This window comes from Crotalus tigris, unplaced genomic scaffold (assembly GCF_016545835.1).
Source record: "Crotalus tigris isolate CLP2741 ecotype Arizona unplaced genomic scaffold, ASM1654583v1 scf7180000018525.42219311030:4301911, whole genome shotgun sequence".
Taxonomy (NCBI): domain Eukaryota; kingdom Metazoa; phylum Chordata; class Lepidosauria; order Squamata; family Viperidae; genus Crotalus; species Crotalus tigris.
In genome coordinates this window covers 1,626,031-1,644,406 of record NW_024097057.1, presented here as the reverse complement: position 1 = coordinate 1,644,406, position 18,376 = coordinate 1,626,031, and the positions used below count along the sequence as shown (strand labels likewise).

At 47.5% G+C, this 18,376-nt stretch overlaps 1 protein-coding gene across 11 annotated transcripts in view; it reads left to right on the top strand.

Annotated features, from left to right (window-relative positions):
* HYDIN (HYDIN axonemal central pair apparatus protein) overlaps nucleotides 1-18,376 on the top strand; it is a 111,618-nt gene that overhangs the window by 78,080 nt on the left and 15,162 nt on the right. For 6 of the 11 annotated variants that reach the window (XR_005557925.1, XM_039353529.1, XM_039353528.1 and 3 more), the window contains 19 exons: nucleotides 84-322; nucleotides 1,906-2,032; nucleotides 2,890-3,094; nucleotides 3,663-3,898; nucleotides 4,272-4,423; nucleotides 4,513-4,702; nucleotides 5,663-5,774; nucleotides 5,936-6,196; nucleotides 6,655-6,797; nucleotides 7,352-7,570; nucleotides 8,143-8,303; nucleotides 8,500-8,615; nucleotides 9,080-9,311; nucleotides 11,134-11,346; nucleotides 12,899-13,037; nucleotides 13,553-13,718; nucleotides 15,239-15,386; nucleotides 16,164-16,371; nucleotides 17,596-17,817. Coding sequence is in view for 10 of the 11 variants with exons in the window: in XM_039353529.1 (XP_039209463.1) it covers nucleotides 84-322; nucleotides 1,906-2,032; nucleotides 2,890-3,094; nucleotides 3,663-3,898; nucleotides 4,272-4,423; nucleotides 4,513-4,702; nucleotides 5,663-5,774; nucleotides 5,936-6,196; nucleotides 6,655-6,797; nucleotides 7,352-7,570; nucleotides 8,143-8,303; nucleotides 8,500-8,615; nucleotides 9,080-9,311; nucleotides 11,134-11,346; nucleotides 12,899-13,037; nucleotides 13,553-13,718; nucleotides 15,239-15,386; nucleotides 16,164-16,371; nucleotides 17,596-17,817 (3,489 nt within the window). In the remaining variant the exon portion in view is untranslated. Of the gene's footprint in view, nucleotides 1-83; nucleotides 323-1,905; nucleotides 2,033-2,889; nucleotides 3,095-3,662; nucleotides 3,899-4,271; nucleotides 4,424-4,512; nucleotides 4,703-5,662; nucleotides 5,775-5,935; nucleotides 6,197-6,654; nucleotides 6,798-7,351; nucleotides 7,571-8,142; nucleotides 8,304-8,482; nucleotides 8,616-9,079; nucleotides 9,312-10,860; nucleotides 11,020-11,133; nucleotides 11,347-12,898; nucleotides 13,038-13,552; nucleotides 13,719-15,238; nucleotides 15,387-16,163; nucleotides 16,372-17,595; nucleotides 17,818-18,376 lie in introns of those variants that run through there. The other 5 variants (XM_039353530.1, XM_039353532.1, XM_039353531.1 and 2 more) reach the window with 5 other exon arrangements.

The following is an 18,376-nucleotide window of genomic DNA, read 5'->3' as shown; positions in this document are numbered from 1 at the left end:
TGTAACTGGCTGGAAAGAAGGCGGTTCAGCTAGCTTTAGAGCCCACAAGGTGGGAGCCAGCCAGTCTATTCTCCTCACTCTAGGTGATTGAACCTTCCCTCTGTGAGGGGGGAGAGACCATTGCCACCATTCCCATCCGGCTGTCCGTGCTGTCCTTATTCAGCAAGTACAATATTGTCCCTCCATCCGTCATTAACTTCGGACCACTGATGAACAGCACACGGAAGACCAGCAGCTTCACCATCGAGAACAAAGGAGTCTTGGACTTTAAGTTCACCATCTGCAAGCAAGTCCGTGATGTTGTGATTACAGCAAGGAAAGGGTGAGTGTCATCTTCAGGGATCAGACCACTGGGATCTGTCAGCCTGATTTGTTAGATGCACGGAGGGCATATTTTCACCTAGAATGGAGATGTTTTCTAAATATTTAACATTAACGAGAGCAGCAGAATTTCACTTCTTGGCACAGCCACATCTTTGAACATGCTCATGTGTGCATTTGTTTCTTGAGATATTATTTATTGTATTAAAGTTCTCAGAGCAGGTTACAAAGTTATTTAAAATACTAACAGTTCCTTAAAACAAGAAACATCAATATGTAAATAGCACAAGAAAGAGATAAACATTCACATGCAGAGCAGGTGCTTGAAAATGAAGTCAATATAATCTATAGAAATACCTGGAAGAAAGGGAACGTTTTTGCCTGGCAAAAAGATTCATTTTCTTCAGAAGTTTCCTAAATGTGGCAGCACTCAAAGGTTTCTGCCTGCCAAAGTGATCCTGGTGAAGCAGAAGCCGCTCTGGCCCAGAAAGCCTTCTCAAGGCTGGTATCCAATTGTAAATTTTAATTTTAATCACATGCTTGGAAGAGATCTTAGTGTGGTCAATTCATCCAACTGGGTTCTATTAGATCAGTGTTTCTCAACCTTGACAATTTTAAGGCATGTGGACTTCAACTCCCAGAATTCCACAGCCAGCAATGCTGGCTGTGGAATTCTGGGAGTTGAAGTCCACATGCCTTAAAATTGTCAAGGTTGAGAAACATTGTATTAGATTGTCTTCAATAGACCTCCAGCAAGGGGAACCCCCCACATAATGAGGCGCTGAGCTGACGGCCTACTCCCCTTCTCCTGAGGTCTAGACTGAAGCTTTTTGGTTGCACAGGCAGTACAGGAATAGGTAATATAATCTAATATTTACAAAGACTTGCTCAGTGACCATTCAAAGTTATGATGATGCTGAACAAGAAGGACATAGAACCATCGCAACAAGCCACAGTCACACGATCACAATTTCTGAGGTTCTCTGCTGGCTTCCCACAAGCAAAGGAAGGTTGATTCACGAGTACATAGCTACAATCAGGACAGTGGGTTTGGATGGTGCTCTCAGATGGGATTGAAGGTTAGGCTGTCATCAACATGTTGTCCCCTCCTTGATTTAACTTTTCCCACTTACTGTTCTACCTAGAGCCAGTTTGGGGGACAGAGTAGGGAGCTACAGCCCTCACAGCCTGTCTGTCTTTCCCTGAGAAAGGAACTGGCACTTCCAAGGAAGGAAAGGCAGAGCATACATCAAATGTTCTTGTGATAACTCTATAGTTACCACAACCTAGGCATGTAAAATGTGGAAGTGGAAGCAGACCTCAGATCCTCCACAAAGAGCTCAGGGTGGGAGTCTCCCAATTTGGTCATTGTGTGTTGGGGGTCTCTTTCTATCCCCCTCTCTTTTGATTCCCTTGGGGAGGTTAGTTATGGCCCTGGAAAGGTGAACATAGATGTGACCCCCCCCGAGGGCTTGTAAAACACATTCTCAGAGAGTGGGTTGTGCATCTTTGTGGGACCTTCCCTGCCTGTGTTCTGAGACCACAGATAAGATCCCATCTATTTTGCAATGTTTCCTCTTTCAGAAACTCTAATATCAAAAGTTCCCGTTCTCGTGAAACAGACCTCAGCCGGCAGAACGCTTTTATGAGCGCAGGCAGGCAAAGCAAGCATGCCGAATCTTTGCAGAAGGACATGAACCTGATAGGGCAGGTAGGCAAGGAGACGGGTTCCTCTAGTTCACACTTCTCCCACCCTGATGGCCACCTTTGATTAGGTAACATTCATGCTTTATTTGGGGAAAAGGGGCTTTCTGTGGAGTAGCTCTGGGTCAGGATTCTCCCATTCAGTTTTCTCCATGCTGCTCCAGGACCTCAATCCAGCAACACATGATCCAGAAGGTGCAGCTCCAGTGGAGAAGTGCACAGGAACGTGGTTCCCCAGCATTGACCCCACACTGGGGGCACTTCTCTGTGAGAATGGTTGCTGGAATTGGGTATGTCTAGTTCAATGAAGAGAAGGACTAGGGGTGACATGATAGCAGTCCTCCAATATCTCAAGGGTTGCCACAAAGAAGAGGGAGTCAAGCTATTCTCCAAAGGACCTGAATTCAGGGCAAGAAGCAACAGATGGAAACAAATCAAAGAGAGAAGCAACCTAGAACTAAGGAGGAATTTCCCGACAGTTAGAAAAATTAATCAGTGGAACGACTTAACCTCCAGAAGTTGTGAATGCTCCAACACTGGAAGTTTTTAAAAAGAGACTGGACAGCCATTTGTTTGAAATGGTATAGGGTTTCCTGCCTGAGCAAGGGGTTGGACTAGATGACCTCAAAGGTCCCTTCCAACTCTATTATTGTTATTGTTAACCAAGGAAGGACTTTGCCCAGTGCCATTTTCCCCTATTCTCACTTGCCCTTGGGAAACAATTACCACCACTGAATCTCCAGAGCTTCTTTGCAGTCTTGTTTGTTTGTTTCTTTGTTTGTTTGCATCTCTCTTCCTTGCTGGAGAACAGCTGGTATCAGCCAGCAGCTGTTTAAAAGAAAGCAATCCCTGTCTTCTCCACAGGCACGCTTCTCTCTCGGTATGTTCACTGTGTCTCCGGGGTATGGAAACATTGCCGCAGGAGGCCATCAGGTCATCACGGTGGATTGTTTTGCTGAGCCTGCTGGGAAGTGTGAAGAATACCTGATCGTTGAGATCACAGACCGAGACCCTGAAGACAGTCCCGGAGGCATCCTCTACAGCCTTGTTGCGGAGTCCTGCATCCCAGGTAGGCAGACCTTCTCTCTTGCTCCTGGCTTACTCAGCCTGGGGACACAGACCATGCTCTAGGCACCAGAACTGGGAAATCAGGACTCATTTTTCCTGAGAAGCAAGCTAAGGGAATGCAATCAAGAATTAAAAGTGGGCAAGGAAAGTAGTTAGCTGATACCCCCAACAACAGCCAAATTAAAGCTCGACCTTTCTTATTCAAAACTGCTATTGACCTTCCATCTCACTACAGTAGTGAGAACGGATAACCTCCACTCCTGGTTATCTCATGGGGAGAGGAGGAGGAGGAAGGGGGGGAATAATGCAGCTTTGGTCTCAGTTGTCATATTTCAGCACAGACCTTTCAGGCCTGGGGAGAATCCCTCTCTAGCACCCCTGGAGGTAGTGCAAAAGTCAGTCTCACAGTTCTCAGTTTGAAGGCAGGTGGCAGCAGTTAAAAGAAGCGGTTGGGGGATGCTGAGTAGATGCCAGGATCCTTGCTGAAATTGCCTCCTGCAGTTCCTGTGGTCTTGTACATGTGATGAGGAAACAGTCCCTGAGAATTGCTATCATGTTGGTTTCCCAAGGATTTGTAACTGACAATCCAAGGATCATTTACGAGGAGCATCGGATCTGTAACAGTGGCAGCCTCAGCCAGGTGCTGAAGTCCATAGGCTGCGAAGGTGTCTTTGTGACAGACGAGAACAAATTTCTCTTTAACAATGTTCTGGTTGGGCACCAGGCAACAGCCCGCTTCAAGATCTGCAACACTGGCCGGATCCCCTGTGATGTTGTCATGACCACAAAGCCCATGTCTGCCAAGGTAAGAGAAGGACGAAGAAGGTTTGCATCACATGTTTTGTAATGTTGTCCCATTCCACTTCGTGGGAGGCTCGGAAGAACATTAATCGCGTAGCAATTTGGTGAGAGCTTGGGCCATCCTGTCTTGCGAATGGATGGTTGCTCTGGAAGCCGTTGATTTAGAGAGGCGAATCCTGCGGGGCTGTTCCTGACTTTTCTTACAATAGACAGGAAGGCGAGGTTGTCCATTCCCTATACAACAGGCAGGCTGAGTCGTGAAATATACTGCAGCCAAGCTCCATAGCCTGTAACAGGGGTGAAGGGTGAGGGGGGTCCTCAGTGCCTTCTCTGGGATGATTCCTGAAGTTCTGCTTGCTCTATGGATGTTTCTTCAGTCCACTGCCCGAATCAGCGACACCTTTGAGCTCCATCCTGTGCGCATGTCCATTGCCAGTCATTCGAGTGCCTTTGCAACCCTGACCTTCTCACCGCAGGCCATGCAAAACTACCAGTGCATTTTTGAGGCTTCAGTAGATGCAGTGCCCAGGTAATTCCCAGTTGGTTGCTGAAGAGGGTTACCCCCTCGGGCTGCTTCTTAATTTGCATGTAAGAACAATCCTTTCTCTTGGCTTTCAGTGTGGTTGCTAGATCAAGAGTTCTGTCCTTTGAAGTCAGCGGAGATGGCAGCCTCCCTCAGATCACCATTGTGCGCCCGGTTCTTCGCAATAAAAAGGGGAATCCACTCCTCCTCTTCAGAAAGCTCCTCTTAGGTCACATGGAGGTGCTCCCCCTTGTCCTTAAGAACAGCGGCAGCCTTTCAGTCCAGGTAGTGGACAATGCTCAGAAGAGCAATCGCAGATTGGCAAGGGGGTCTTGAGGTGGGAATGCTTGGAGCATTCCTCTGGCAAAAAAGGGCTCTCTCTGCCATCTTTCCTTGCTGTGCTATTTGTGCTGCTCACTTTTTTCAACACCTTTGAGAACTGCCATATTTCCAAAGATCAAAAAACAAGGGCAGCTGAGATGGGGGAGGGAGGAGAAGGAGAAGGGAAGACAGACAAGGGAGAGGGTCCACCTGGCGAAATCCAGTGTTCCTGGTGTAGTCTACAGATTGCCAATTGAAATCAGAGCTATGGAAAGTTTTCCAAGACTCAGACTCTGCCCTAAAAATGTTTGGGTGCTGAATAACTATAAGGGTTGCTCGACAATGTCCTCATGCCAGAGATTTCCTTACTAGATTCCTCCAGGACTTCGACAATGGCAGAGTCCTGGAATGCCCTGGAAAAGTTTCTAAAAATTCGGGGCTACATTCGCAGATTATGTTTCTGCCTTGAAACATAATTATGTTCCTGTTGAACTGTATGGCACAGTCAAACATCAGCACGGGAAATATTTTATGACATTTTGTATTAGATAATAAAATGTTTTATGTTAATTTTATGTCATAAAATGTTTTATAGAGGTTGCCAAATTTTAGTTCTATGGAAGTCCTGGGTCTCAGATTTGGATGCATTCTGTAGGTTAAAACCCATTTAAAGTACCTTGATTGAAAAAGGCTTGCTCCAAGATGCACCATTTTGCCCAGTTAAAGTTTAGGGGAACAAGAGTTTTAGAGGTAGGTAGGTAGGTAGGTAGGTAGGTAGGTAGGTAGGTGGATGGATGGATGGGAAAGGAGAGAGGGAGGGAGGGAGGGAGAGCGCAATGTCTTATCTGATGCCCAGCAGTGCAAGAGGCCATTCTCCTAGGACTCATTTCAGAGCATTTATGTCTGCATTGGTCCCTCTCCTAGTTGTACCTGGATATGTCGGATGAGAGTGGGGCATTCACCCTGAGGCCCAGACCCACCACCCAGTGCATTTACCTCTCTTCTCAGAATGAGGAGAGCGAGTCCAGCGATGGAGGTAAAAGTTGCCTCTTTTCCTGAGCTGGGAAGGAGGGGATGAGGGCTGTGTGTGAGTGCAGCACTAGCTGTCTGGGCCACTACAGCTCTCTGCTACAGTGCAAGGGAACTCTTTCCACGCTTTTAGCACTCTCACTTACTCTTTCCTTTGCATCTTTGTAGTCCGAAAACCACACACGGCCTCCTTGATGCTGCACAACGGGGAATCGGCTGAGTTCGATGTGATTTTCCAGCCTGGCTTGGTCCAGCGGGTCGAAGGGCTGATCCACCTCTCTATTGTGGACAATCAGTATGAGGAAACCAGCATCCAGATGGTTGGGGAAGGCTACCAGGATAATGTCACGCTGGACAATATTCACAGCCCGGTGGCTGAGACCAAGACAGATGACATTGAGGGGCAGCTGGATGAGAACACAGGAGAGGGTGAGTCAGCCTGAGAAACTGCAGAGGGCAGGCAGGAAAGACCCTTTTCGTTCCCAGAGGCTTGCAAGCCAAAGGGCCCAAATAGCTTGTTCCTTTTCCTTTGCCCAGCAAGAGGGCTTCCGTCACCAGGAGACCCAGCTTTGCTCCGAGAAGGCTTGGCCAGGCCGGTCCCACCCGCTTTCCTCCCTCTGAAAGGGGGGAGGTCTTGATGTTGGAGGTCTTCTCTCAGTTCATCAATTGAACGCTTTTCCTCTCTTTAATTCACTAACTGGCCTAATCAGATGTTGTCCTTGACAGGGAGGGTTGGGGATGCGCAGCTTGAGGGTGAGGCAAGGCCAGCAGAGCCTGCTGTGCAGTGTTCCTCCTTCCGCCTGGCTCGCTCCCACCAGTGCAGGGAATGGGAAGGGCTCCGAGTGCGGCTGCCAGGGGTGCAGACCGCTCACTCTCTTCTCCGACAGCTGCGAGAATGGACCACATCCAATTTGGAGACTGCCACATTGGGAAGCTGTATCAGGCCGCATTCACAATCACAAATCACAGCAAGTCAGAAGTGATGAGATTTGAATGGCCTGCTGTGGGCCCCTGCCAGTTCTCCCCACAGGTAGGTTGGTGCCCCTCCAGCTGCCAGATCCAAACACGATTCCTAACTTTGGCAGGCTTGGGACTTCCCATGTTCGGTCCTTGGAGGGATCTGTGGCATCATGAGGGGGCTATTTGGGGGGGGGAGGAAGTTGCCTCTGAAGGGAGGAGAAGCCAGGTTTTTAAGAGATGTCCATTTACCTATTCTGACCCTGCCACCCCACCCCCCGCAACAGTTAGAACATGGATCAGAACATTTTGGTCCCATCCGCTGGGAGGGAGGCACAAATGAGATGCTGGGGTTCCATATGCCCATTCCTGATTTAACGGGTTATTTGTCATGTCACTCAGCAGTTACCTGACTTTTCCAGAAAGATTGTTTTGTTTTTCAAGTACAGTTTGGGAGCAACAGTAGCTCTTCCTAGATAAGGAAGCCTTTCAAAAAGGCAAGGGCAAGCCTCTTCCAGATTGTTGCCATGAAAAATAGGTGAACGTATTTTGAATGAATGCTGCTAAATGTTTCCTTGATTCTCAGAGTTTTGCCAGTCTCAAACGTTTGAATACTCTTCTCTCCAGGTTGGCCATCTCCATGCAAGATGCACTAAAAACATCACTCTGACTTTGAAGTCCAGCCTGCCCATCACCCTCAGGGAGCAGCTCCTCAAGTGCAAGGTGTCCAGAATTGCCTTTCAGTGCCCTGCTGACCAGGTCCCGGATTGGGATGGTCGCTTGCATACTGTCAAATGGGTGGATGTGTCAAAAGGCATCACAAGTATACGTCCAACAAAAAAGAAGGTAAAAAACCAGGATCTAAGAGTTGTGCCAACCACCCTTTCTATATGGCCACCAGTGGGCAGGCAGCCACTATGGGGCCCTTGAGATTCTCATTATCACCCATCCACTGCTTTCAGTGCATCTTCAGCACATTCAGTATCTCTGATTTCATGGATAATGAAGTACCTTATCTGGGCTACTGCTGCTGCAAAAATCCTGGTGATTTCTGTGCCTCCTTACTACCATATCTAAGGGCCATCCAGACATGGCAGGCTAAGCGTAGGGTCTGCATAGGCGTTGTAGCATGGAAGGAGGAAAGGAGGAGGGAGGGATAAGAGAACCAGCCTTGCTCCTCCTCCTCCTCCTCCTCCTCCTCCTTCGCTGGTGCTCCTGAGGCAGCTGCCATCATAGCCACAGCTGCCTGTGCAGAGAGCACAGCCGTTGTAGGACTTTCCTGCTGGCTGCTCTTCCTGGCCTCATCCTCTTCCTGCTTGTCTTGGAGCAGCCCCAAAACAAGAGATTTCTATCTGCAGCTCTGATGAGGAGCACTAAGCCCTTCTGGACGGCTTCTGACTCTTCTGCTTTTGGGACAGGTGATAGAGACTGATCCAGAACCTGCTCATATGACTGTGGAGGAGGGTAGCCAGGAACTGGTGCTTCGAGTGAGTGCCAACGTTGACTTTGCCCAGTATAAAATGGAGGCGGATGCTGTGCACTTCAAAGACACGTTGCTCTTCCAAACAAGGGTGTTCACGTGAGTAAGATGAGACCAAATAAAATATTATGTTCAAGAAGACTCTGCCTGCCCTTCATCTACATCTTCTTTGCATCTGACTTTGATCCTTCAGCCCTCACAGCTGCCTTCTTTGTATCTCCGTGTGTGTGTGTGTGTGTGTGTGTGTGTGTGTGTGTGTGTGTGTGTATATACCCCAGCTCTGTTGCCCTCCCAGGGTGGAGCTGTCCAACACGGGGAATGTGCAACTGGAGTATTCCTGGAAAGCAGTCATGGAAGAAGTTGGGAAGGCTGTCAACTTTGCTACTGAACCTTTGTCAACCAGCCCAGAAGGTACAGCATTCTCTTCCCCTTTTCCTCTTGCTTTTCCTTCCCTGACAATCACCTGTTGCATATGCATTGTCTTCCATCATCTTTTGTGCCTTACAACAATCTCTGAAGAGGCTTTCACAAATTTGGACTTCAATTCCCAGAATTCTTAGCTATGACTTTGTTGTCTGGGATGTTCTGGACCAGAAATCAAAACTCTGGAGGACAGCGAAACTGGGGAAACCAGCTCTGAAATACCAGTTGCTAGGGATGTGGTTTGCTGTGAGTTTAAATTAGAAAATGCTTCTGCCAGTAGATGAGTCTCTCAATATATGATTCATATTAAAGCGAGCGAGTTTCCTTAGTTTAATATCCTATAGTCTGGGAATTTCTGGAGGGAACCATTTTGAGAAGCAAATGGAAGGTCAGTCCGAAGACAGTACGATATTTGCAGAAATGTTGTGTCAATAAACTGTTCCTTTCTCCAGGGGACCCATCTAGAGGATCAACTGCTTCCATCAAGGCCCAGCCTAGCCGGCCCTTCAGCCAGTTGGGGAGCCTCCTGGAGAGTTTCTCTTCCTATGTCTTCCCAGTGGTCACCCGCCCTCCATTCTTCATGGAGCCCAGCAATGGGATTATCCCTCCTGGGAAATATCAGTCCCTCCAAGTGAAATTTTCTCCCCAGGAAGTAGGAGAGTTTGAGGGTCGGCTACTCTGCAGGTAAGAAACCATCTCATCAAGCCATGGTTGGCACATTTTATAGCAAAATGAGTTAAATCTTGGCTGGGAAGGTCATTTTCTACTTCTAGTAACTACATAGAGAGATTTTCTCCATGACAACCTCTCCCAGACCCTTTCTTTCAACTCTCCCAGCGGTGCACTCATCGCCACTGTAACCAAGTCCTTCCCCCTCACTGCTTCACGCTCTTTTTCTCTTTCCTGCCACTCTTCTCAGCATCAGAGCCTTCTTCAGAAAAAGAGAGCTGGGGTTTTGCATAATGTGTCCTAAGAAGGATAATTTGAGCTTGGCCATACCTGCCTCATTGGTCAATTATCCATCAATTTGTATTCTGGACTGTCCAGGGTCTTCTCAGGACTCTTCCCCAACACCAAATTCCAAAGGCACCCATATTTTCCTTTCTTGCTTCTTTAATGTCCAACTTTTGCTTCCGTAGAGGGTCACGGAATACCATGCCTTGCATAAACTCTAGTTCTCAGTATCTCTCTCTTTCTCTGTGTGTCGTTTTGGTACATTCGCCATCAATTTATCTGTGGGTGGTTCACATTTCTGGCCAATAAAACATCTTGACAGGTGGACAAAAGCTGTGGGTCATGCTGGCCATTTTTTCTTAGGGTCTCTCCAAGACATTCAAAGGAGCGCAGGTGAATCTTTTGGCAGACACCCAGAACCATCAGTATGCACTTCACCGAATAACAAAATAACAGAGCTGGAAGGGACCTTGGAGGTCTTCTAGTCCAATCCCCTGCTCAAGCGGGAGACTCTATACCATTTCAGATGATGTCCACACCTGGAATACTGCAACCAATTTTGGTCACCATACTACAAACAAGATGTTGAGACCTTGGAAAAAGTTCAGAGAAGAGCAACTAAGATGATCCAAGGCCTGGAGACTAAAATATATGAAGAATGGCTGCGGGACTTGGGTTTGGCTAGTCTAAAGAAAAGAAGAAACAGGGGTGACATGATAGCAGTGTTCCAGTATTTGAGGGGCTGCCACAAAGAAGAGGGGGTCGTGTTATTCTCCAAAGCACCAGAGGGCAGGACAAGAAACAATGGTTGGAAACTGACCAAAGAGAGAAGCAACCTGGAATTAAGGAGAAACTTCCTAACAGTGAGGACAATTAACCAGTGGAACAGCTTGCCTCCAGAAATCATTGGCGCTCCATCACTGGAGATTTTTAAAAAGAGGCTAGAAAGTCACTTGTCTGAGATGGTATAGGTTCTCCTGCTTGAGTGGGGGGCTGGACTAGAAGACCTCTAAGGTTTCTATTCTATTCTATTCTATTCTATTCTATTCTATTCTATTCTATTCTATTCTATTCTATTCTATTCTATTCTATTTCCTTGAATCTGCAAGGCTGTTGTGTGGCCACTCTATTAAAACTTTACCATCTCGATGTTTGAACTACAGTAGATGTCAGTTTTGGCTTTGGCTTTTCATATCATAGCAGCCTCTCAAGCCACTAATTGTGCATTCTCATCTCAAATGTCTGAGCTCCCCTGCTACCTTCTCTCTTCCCTTGCTAGAGACCAAGAGGCCAAGTGATCAACTGAAAACTGAGAAAACTAAGGCTTACCAAACCTTCAAGTTGGTACCCTGACAGATGGCTCAGCTAGAAAAATATTTGAGAACATTATTTTATGCAGACACAACCTCTATTTATGCCTGCTGTTCTTTCAGCTCTCTGTGGGCACCTGGTGATGAAGGGAAAGGTGAAGAGAGTTTCAATGCAAAGCAAACACGTATATGGGCCTTGGAAAGTCCTTAAGCCCTCCTCATACAGGCTTGTTTTTTTCCAGTATGCCTAATTTGAAGCTAGACGAGGAGGGCCCCGTTGTCACTGTGAAAGGGAAGAGTCTCCTGCCATATTGCCACTTTGAGCTGGAAGACTCTGATTATATCACAGCAAACAGGCGCAATTCAGACTTGCGAGTACCAGGCGGGATGAGTGTTGACCCACAAACGAAAGTGATTGAATTCACCTCTGTAGGAGTCTATGTGAAGAACACCAGGTGAGCAGAGACGGTGGTAAAAACTCCAGCTGCCAGTTCCTAGGGTATCTTACAGGGTTGCCTAGTTTGTTAAAGGAAGTCAGATGAGCGGCTCTTCTGTCTGTGCTATCTGGAAGTAGGAACTGAGTACATCAAGAGAAACATACACACTGTTCCAGAGTAGTTCTGTAAAACGAGATCTGGTCAAGAATGTATGAATGATAAATGAATATGAGCTGATTTCACAAGTGAAATTACCTGTGGTAGAGAGGGGGGATCAATGAGGATCCAGTTGCAAGCAAATATATGAAGGAAAAGTGGATGAGCTTAGAGGAAGAGGTTGAGGAGAGGGAAGAGAATCTCCCAAAGAGAAAGGGGAAATGCATCGGTGTGTGCTCTCTTCTGAATGGCAAACTCTGAGCCGAGGTGGCGCAGCAGTTAGAGTGCAGTACTGCAGGCCACTTTAGCTGACTGTGTTCAGCAGGTCAGCTGTTCAACTCTCACCGGCTCAAGGTTGACTCAGCCTTCCATCCTTCCGGGGTAGGTAAAATGAGGACCCAGATTGTTGGGGGCAATGTAAATATATATATATTCATTGCTTACTGGTGTACACCGCTTAGAGAGTGCTTGCATAAATAAATAAATTGGGGCGTCAGTGTGTGAGTGTTATTGTGATGTGCCTAGAAAAGGGGTGAGGCTGGTATTGCAATGCCAGGACGTTGCTTTCAGCCTCGGACATTTAAAGAATATTTCTATCTTCCCTTCTGGCCTTTAGAAGGGACCAAAGACTTCGTGTTACCATCTTGCTGAAGATCCAGTCATGGTGCTTGGATCCTGCTAAATGGTTACATCTTTAGCAAGCTGGATTGCACTTTTTCAGATTATAATTGTTATGTTTAAATAGTTTTTCATTTCTTTTAATGTTTGTAATGGCTGTTGTTGTATGATTTTTGGTTAATGCTTGCTTTTATGTGTGAGAGTGTATTAACTTTGTGAGCTGCCCAGAATCATGAAAGTGAGACAGAGAGAAAGAACAAAAGGCAGTGCACGAAGTCCTGGATGGATGTGATGGAAGGAAGGAAGCTTTGCAGGGAAGGGAGACCGAAGACTGGAGATTTTAGGCAGTTTTCTTTTCCTTTTTCCTGTGCCTGCAATTCCTCAGCATTTTGTTTCTTACTTCCCTCTGTAGTGGGCATACCAGTGGTGGGATTCAAATAGGTGAACACCGGTTCTCTGTGGATGCCGCTTCCGGAAGTCCATTCTGGGCCTGGGCAACAAAAAATTAGCTACCGGTTCTGCCGAAGTGGTACAAACCGGATAAATCCCACCACTGGGCATAACATAACAAAAGGGAAGTGTGTGATAGTGTGTGTCTATGGAGCTCAGACACCAAGTCCATTATGTTGTGCCTCGACTAACGGAACTGAATTTCTTGGTGAAGAGTGGTTTTGTAACTCTTTCCTCTATGTAAAGGTTTGTTTCAAATACCTTAAATGCCTGCTGTTTCAACTGATGAAAGAGAAACATCTGGCTAGGTGGCCCTTATGATCCTCCTGCCTTCTCTTCATGGCAGGAGCTTTGCCATCCTGAACCCCACCAACGCTGCCTACTCTTTCCAGTGGAGGTGTGAACAGCAGGAGGAGAGGAAGGCTGCCCCAGCTTTCGTCTGTTTCACCGAACGGGGGCTCCTCCGGCCGGAGAAGAAGATAGAGGTGCGTGCACAGAAGAGGGCTCAAGGCCAACAGGCTCTGCTGCTCTCTGCTCACGGCTGCTCTGAGCCCCTTCGGTGGTGGAGCACTCGGTGGCGGCTGGAAGGAAACTCCCGGCTGCTGGATTCCTCTTCTGGTTCAGCCTATTGTAGGGCTCTCTTTCCTTTCTTTCTCCCACGGTGTGATGGCTCTCCTTCTTGTGGGGGGGCAGATACTGAATGCTGGAATATTCGCTTTTGCCTTAATCTCCTTTTCTAACAGTTTGGAGGTGAGGGCAGAAGGCTTCTCAGCTGGTAGAAAGCCCTCTGTGGTCCTTCACACACCAGTGAAAAACTCACCTAAGTCTTCAATATACTGTACTATTTTACATTTTATTTAACATTTAAACATCCAGTGGTTAAATACTGTTTTGGAATTCTAGCATTCTTTTAAAGGCTTTGGGATCCCTATTGCTCCATTATCCTGCACAGCGAGAACCACTCTTTGCCAGAACTTTGCATCTATCTGTTCCTCTCTAGATCATATTCGAATTCATTCCCAAGCATCTGGATGTTACTGAATCCTTCTGGACCTTCACCATTTCTGAACACAACATCACTGTCCCTTTCCTCCTGGTGGGTCACACCACCGACCCGGCTGTCTCTTTCGAGAAAGTCCACCTGAATCTCCACTCACTTTTGATTGGTAAGAGCAGCCCCGAAGGACTCAGGTGCTGGGGGTCCCGGGGGTCCTGCTTCTCCCCTAAGCCCCTCTTTCAATAGCCACACAGCCATGTGTTGCAGTGCAAGTGAGGCAGTCTTCCATCAACTCTGCTAAAAATAATCGTTCCGCTTTGATCCTGATATAATCGGCTGCCTTAGCTGCCTCGGGTTATGCCTTTGGTTCTCCCTCTCCAGTCATCTTTCTTCCCGATGGCAATGGACCACCTGGGCTTTGTTGAATCTCCCAGGCCTGCAGCCTCCTCTGTCCGCCTGGAGGGGTTTACTCTGGGGAGAGCCTTGGTAGAGGCTTTTCCCCAGCTTTCCGCTTCCTCCTACTCACTGCCTTGCACAGACATTCCTTGCATGGTCCCCAAGGTAGGGCTGGGTGCCTCTCCAGGTTGATCAATTTTGCAGATTCTGCCTAACCTAAGGACGTGCCTCAGGAAAGCACAACTCTTGATTCCACGCGGTTAATCAAAAGAACTTTTACTGAGAGAAAGTGGTCGCAGTAAACACAGGCATAATCTAACGGTCGTGTGCAAAGCACAAAGCTATTCTTCCCATTCCCAAACCCAACCCTCCTGACCAGTCAATACAGTGCCACAAGATTATGAGAAGCTGAGATACAGGCTTGATAACGATCATCCTCAGGGCGCAACGACCTTGGAGTCAGGCTGGAAGCAGCTGAGAGGGAGTCCATCTCGTCTCCGAAGACGAGCCCCCCAATTCCCATGTGGTTACAGCAAAAGTGAAAGCATGCAGAGAATGCTCCCCTCCAGAGCCTCCTCCCCCTCCCCTTCCAAAAGAATGGCAGAGCACCCAAAAGGGGGAGCTGACTGAGGGCCTCCACCCTCTCAAACTTCTGGATGACCATTTCTTTCCCCAGCACTGGCTAGGATCAAAGGGAGCCCACGAATGGGGGGGGGGGGAGGTTGTCCTCTGTGGTGGGGTCTGACGTTGTTGTGGCATTTGTGGGTTGTGTTCATTTTTGTTTTATAGAATGTGCCCATGAGCCACCTAGGATTAACATATTGTACATAAGATAGGTGGGCTATCTTACTTAAAACCTGATTACATAGAAAGCATTTTTATGAAAATTTGCCTTTAGATTCAAAGGAAAAAAATATACAATAGGAAGGGGATTTCTAAATTTCTGGCAAATTGGGACACAGGATTCATTTGGCACGTGATGCAATGAGAAACCCAAAGGCAAACCCGTCCCTCTTCCCAGGAACCCTCTGTATGTGCTACCCGGAAGGGGCGGCTGTGGCCAGGATGGAGCCCTCCAAACCAGAATAAACATTATTTCCTGTGATTTAGGAATTCTGCTGGGGCATCTTAAAAGCACCTTGGCCTTCTTTTGCAGCCACGTTACTAAGTTACTAAGACTTGTTTCACAAGTTTTTGCCAAGCCAGGTGAACCTCATTTTATCGCAAGTGATGAGATACATTTAATTCCTAATTTTCCTGAATTCCACACTGCAAAGGCCTCTCTCTTTCCAGGACATGAAGCTCGTGAGTGCATTGATATCCACAATGATGAGAACAAAGCCTACACTTTTGCTTTCCGAGACTCTTCCCGTTTTTCAGAGGGGCGAATCAACTGCCTAAACGTGCAGCCCATGGAAGGTGTGGTCCCGCCTCATTCCAGGTGAAGGAGAGAGAGAGAATTGGGTGCCAAGTGGGGCAAGCTGTTCCCCCAAGATGAGACTTGATGTGGCTTTGAGGTAGCTTAATAAATGTTTGTGTGGCTTGTAGCAGGGATGGAAAAGAGGACACGTGATAAACTGGGTCTGTTGTGGAGGGTCAAACCAATATAACCTGGTTTGATGTCCTCAAACTTTATCACCTTAACTCCTCAGGCTGCTCCAGGTGAGAGGTGAGCACTGTACAGGGGCAGAAAAGCACTTCCCGCCCTCCCTCAGCCGCCAGCTGACTGAAGGAGCGTCCAGCGACTACACAGAGCTGGATCCAACTTGGATTCTTCTCCTTCCTCCTGTGGCACATTTATTTATATCTGATCTCTCATTTCTGATTGACTTCACTGGGCTGGGCAGGGACTGTCAAATGGTCAGACCTGGCGAGGGGACTGTAGAATGCCCAGGTCTGGCTTGCAGGATGGATGGATGGATAGATGGATGGATGGATGGAAGGAAGGAAGGAAGGAGGTGCAGGAAGAAGATGGTTTTATTTATTAATTTATTCATTTGTCCAATTTATATGGCTGCTTATCTCATCTTACCCAAGTTGCTAACAATAATTAAAACAGCATACAAACACCAACAAATAGAGAACCAACAGCCTGCACATCATGTGCAGCCAAGGCAGAAGCCCACAAATCAGCCCAACCACTGCATGGTCTCTAACATGTACCCAGGTGCCAGGCCCAGAGAGTCAACTCAACCCAGCAAATGTGTTTTCTCACCAGATTCCCAGTTCACATCCACTTTACCCCAACGCTGGAAGGGGAGGTGAATTTTAATCTCATCTGTGATGTTAAGAAGAAAAGCCAGCCGCTCTGTCTGAATGTCAAAGCCACTGGCCACACCATGAATGTCTCTGTGAAGTGTGAAGAAAGCCATGGGGTGGTGACCGAGCTGAACCCTGAGCATCCAAAGCAGATCCACTTCCGTGAGGTGAGAGGGCCGTTGAGCAGAGCAGGGCTGGCCTGAACAGACATGCAGGAAGCTTGGAGAGCTGCTGCTGGTTACTAGCTCTTCTTCTGTGTGCTTTGCTTCATTGCTTCCCCCTCAGCATCTTCAGTTCTGTGACAGAAAAGGATCGGCTGCATGTCCTGGCCAATTCAATAGCCCCTCTCCCAAGAGTCTCTTTCCTCCTCTCCGCAGTGGATCAAAAACGTATGATTCGGTGATTTTATAGCTGTCAGTCATGGCCATCCCAAATGGTAGCCCAGGGTCTTCTCCCTCTTGAAGGATCAGACCAGGCTCTGAACTCCTTGGGGGACTAGTCTGTTGGGTTTTTGTAATTCTTTTTCTCAGGAGCTCTCAACATTTCAGGGGCACATTTGGAATTTTATCCTTTTTCCAAATCATCCACCAAAAGTTCATAACCATAACTATCCATCATTGATATTTGTAAGAAAAAGTTAATTTTTAAAGAAAATCTGGGGCCTAAAATAACTTTGGTAATACAACAGTTAACACAATTTTGCCGCATATGCCAGCTTTTCTGTAGTCCTTGTGAGTTTTGTGATGACTTAGAAAAGCTGGTGGATGCTGAAGGAAGGCACAATGGCTGCCTTGGGTGCTACAGAGACCATTCCCTTCTTACCTGACAAGAGATCTAGACCAATATCTTGAAAGGAGATTTGATTTTCCTGTATGATTGTTTCTCCTGTTAAACTCAACTTGGAGTCTAATTATATCCCAGGGTGTCCTCTTACATCCTCTCCTCCTGTCCTGCTGAGATTGTTGAGGAAGCTGAGAAAGCAGTAAAAGCTGCATCCCTGTATACTGGGGTGGGGTGGGGCCAGATTCTAGCGGCCTCATGAAACATGGCATTTCACAGGAACATCCCTGGAGGGTGGAAACAAAAATGCTGAGCTCTTGATGCCTGCACTGGAATTCCCTCCACGGGAACCCCAGCCACAGGCTCCCTGGATTTTCCTTTTAGGCAACTCTCTGGGTGTGGCACGTCCTTTCCATTCTCGGGGCCTGTGGCTGGGAGCTGTTGCACCATGAAGTCTGGCCAGGCGCTGAGGGGCAGTGAGGAAGACAGGCTGGTGGAGGAGGAAGTGCAAGGCAGGGTGGGCTTTGAGGAGATGCTGGCAGACCTGGCTTGGGATTCCAGCTGGAGGGAGGAGAGGAAGTGACCGACTGCCCTCTCTCTGCTCTGGATAGATGCAAGTCAATGATTACGCAGAGTGCAACTTCTCCATCCTCAACACCGGCAAATTCAACTTCATCTTTTCCTGGGAGTTCTGCAATGCCAAGAAGTTCCGGCAGTATTTTGCCCTCTCCCCAGAGAGTGGCACTGTGGAAGCCGGAGAGCGGGTGGAGACCATGGTCTCCTTTCACCCGCTGAAGGCCTTCACCTTAAAGGACATCGAACTGAAGCTGCAGGTAGGAACCCAGGGGCCCTGTTTTCCAAAAGGCTTCCGTTGCACAAGAACCGCCAGGAAGCCATGGATGTCTAGCCCCAGCTCCAAGCAGGGAAGGAGGAAGGAAGCTTAGCCAGCGAGAATACCAGTCGGAGAGGGAGGATAGTCATTTGTGCTCCTAGGTCCAACTTTGTAGCTGAATGACCAGAAATGGTCACAGGGCTCTCAAGAGGAAAAGAGGAGCAGGAAGGAGCAAGGTAGGTTGGCTATCTTGTGTTGTATATGAAAAAAAGGAGGTATAAAAATATAGAAATCCCCCCCCCCCCTTCCTGACTGAAGTCTCTTTCTGGATAAAGTATCTAGACATGGTCCCAGGCCTATCCCTGTTTACTCAGAAGACAGCCCCTTGGGTCTTTAACGAGACTTGTTCCTAGCTAAATCTGGCTGTTTTTTTAAAAAATATATTCCTATTCTGCAGTTATTGCATACAAAGTGAAATAACAATTATATCCTTTACATGCTCACTTATATATTTATGGACATATTGGGTCCCTCTGTGATCTTGGGATACCAAGAAGATG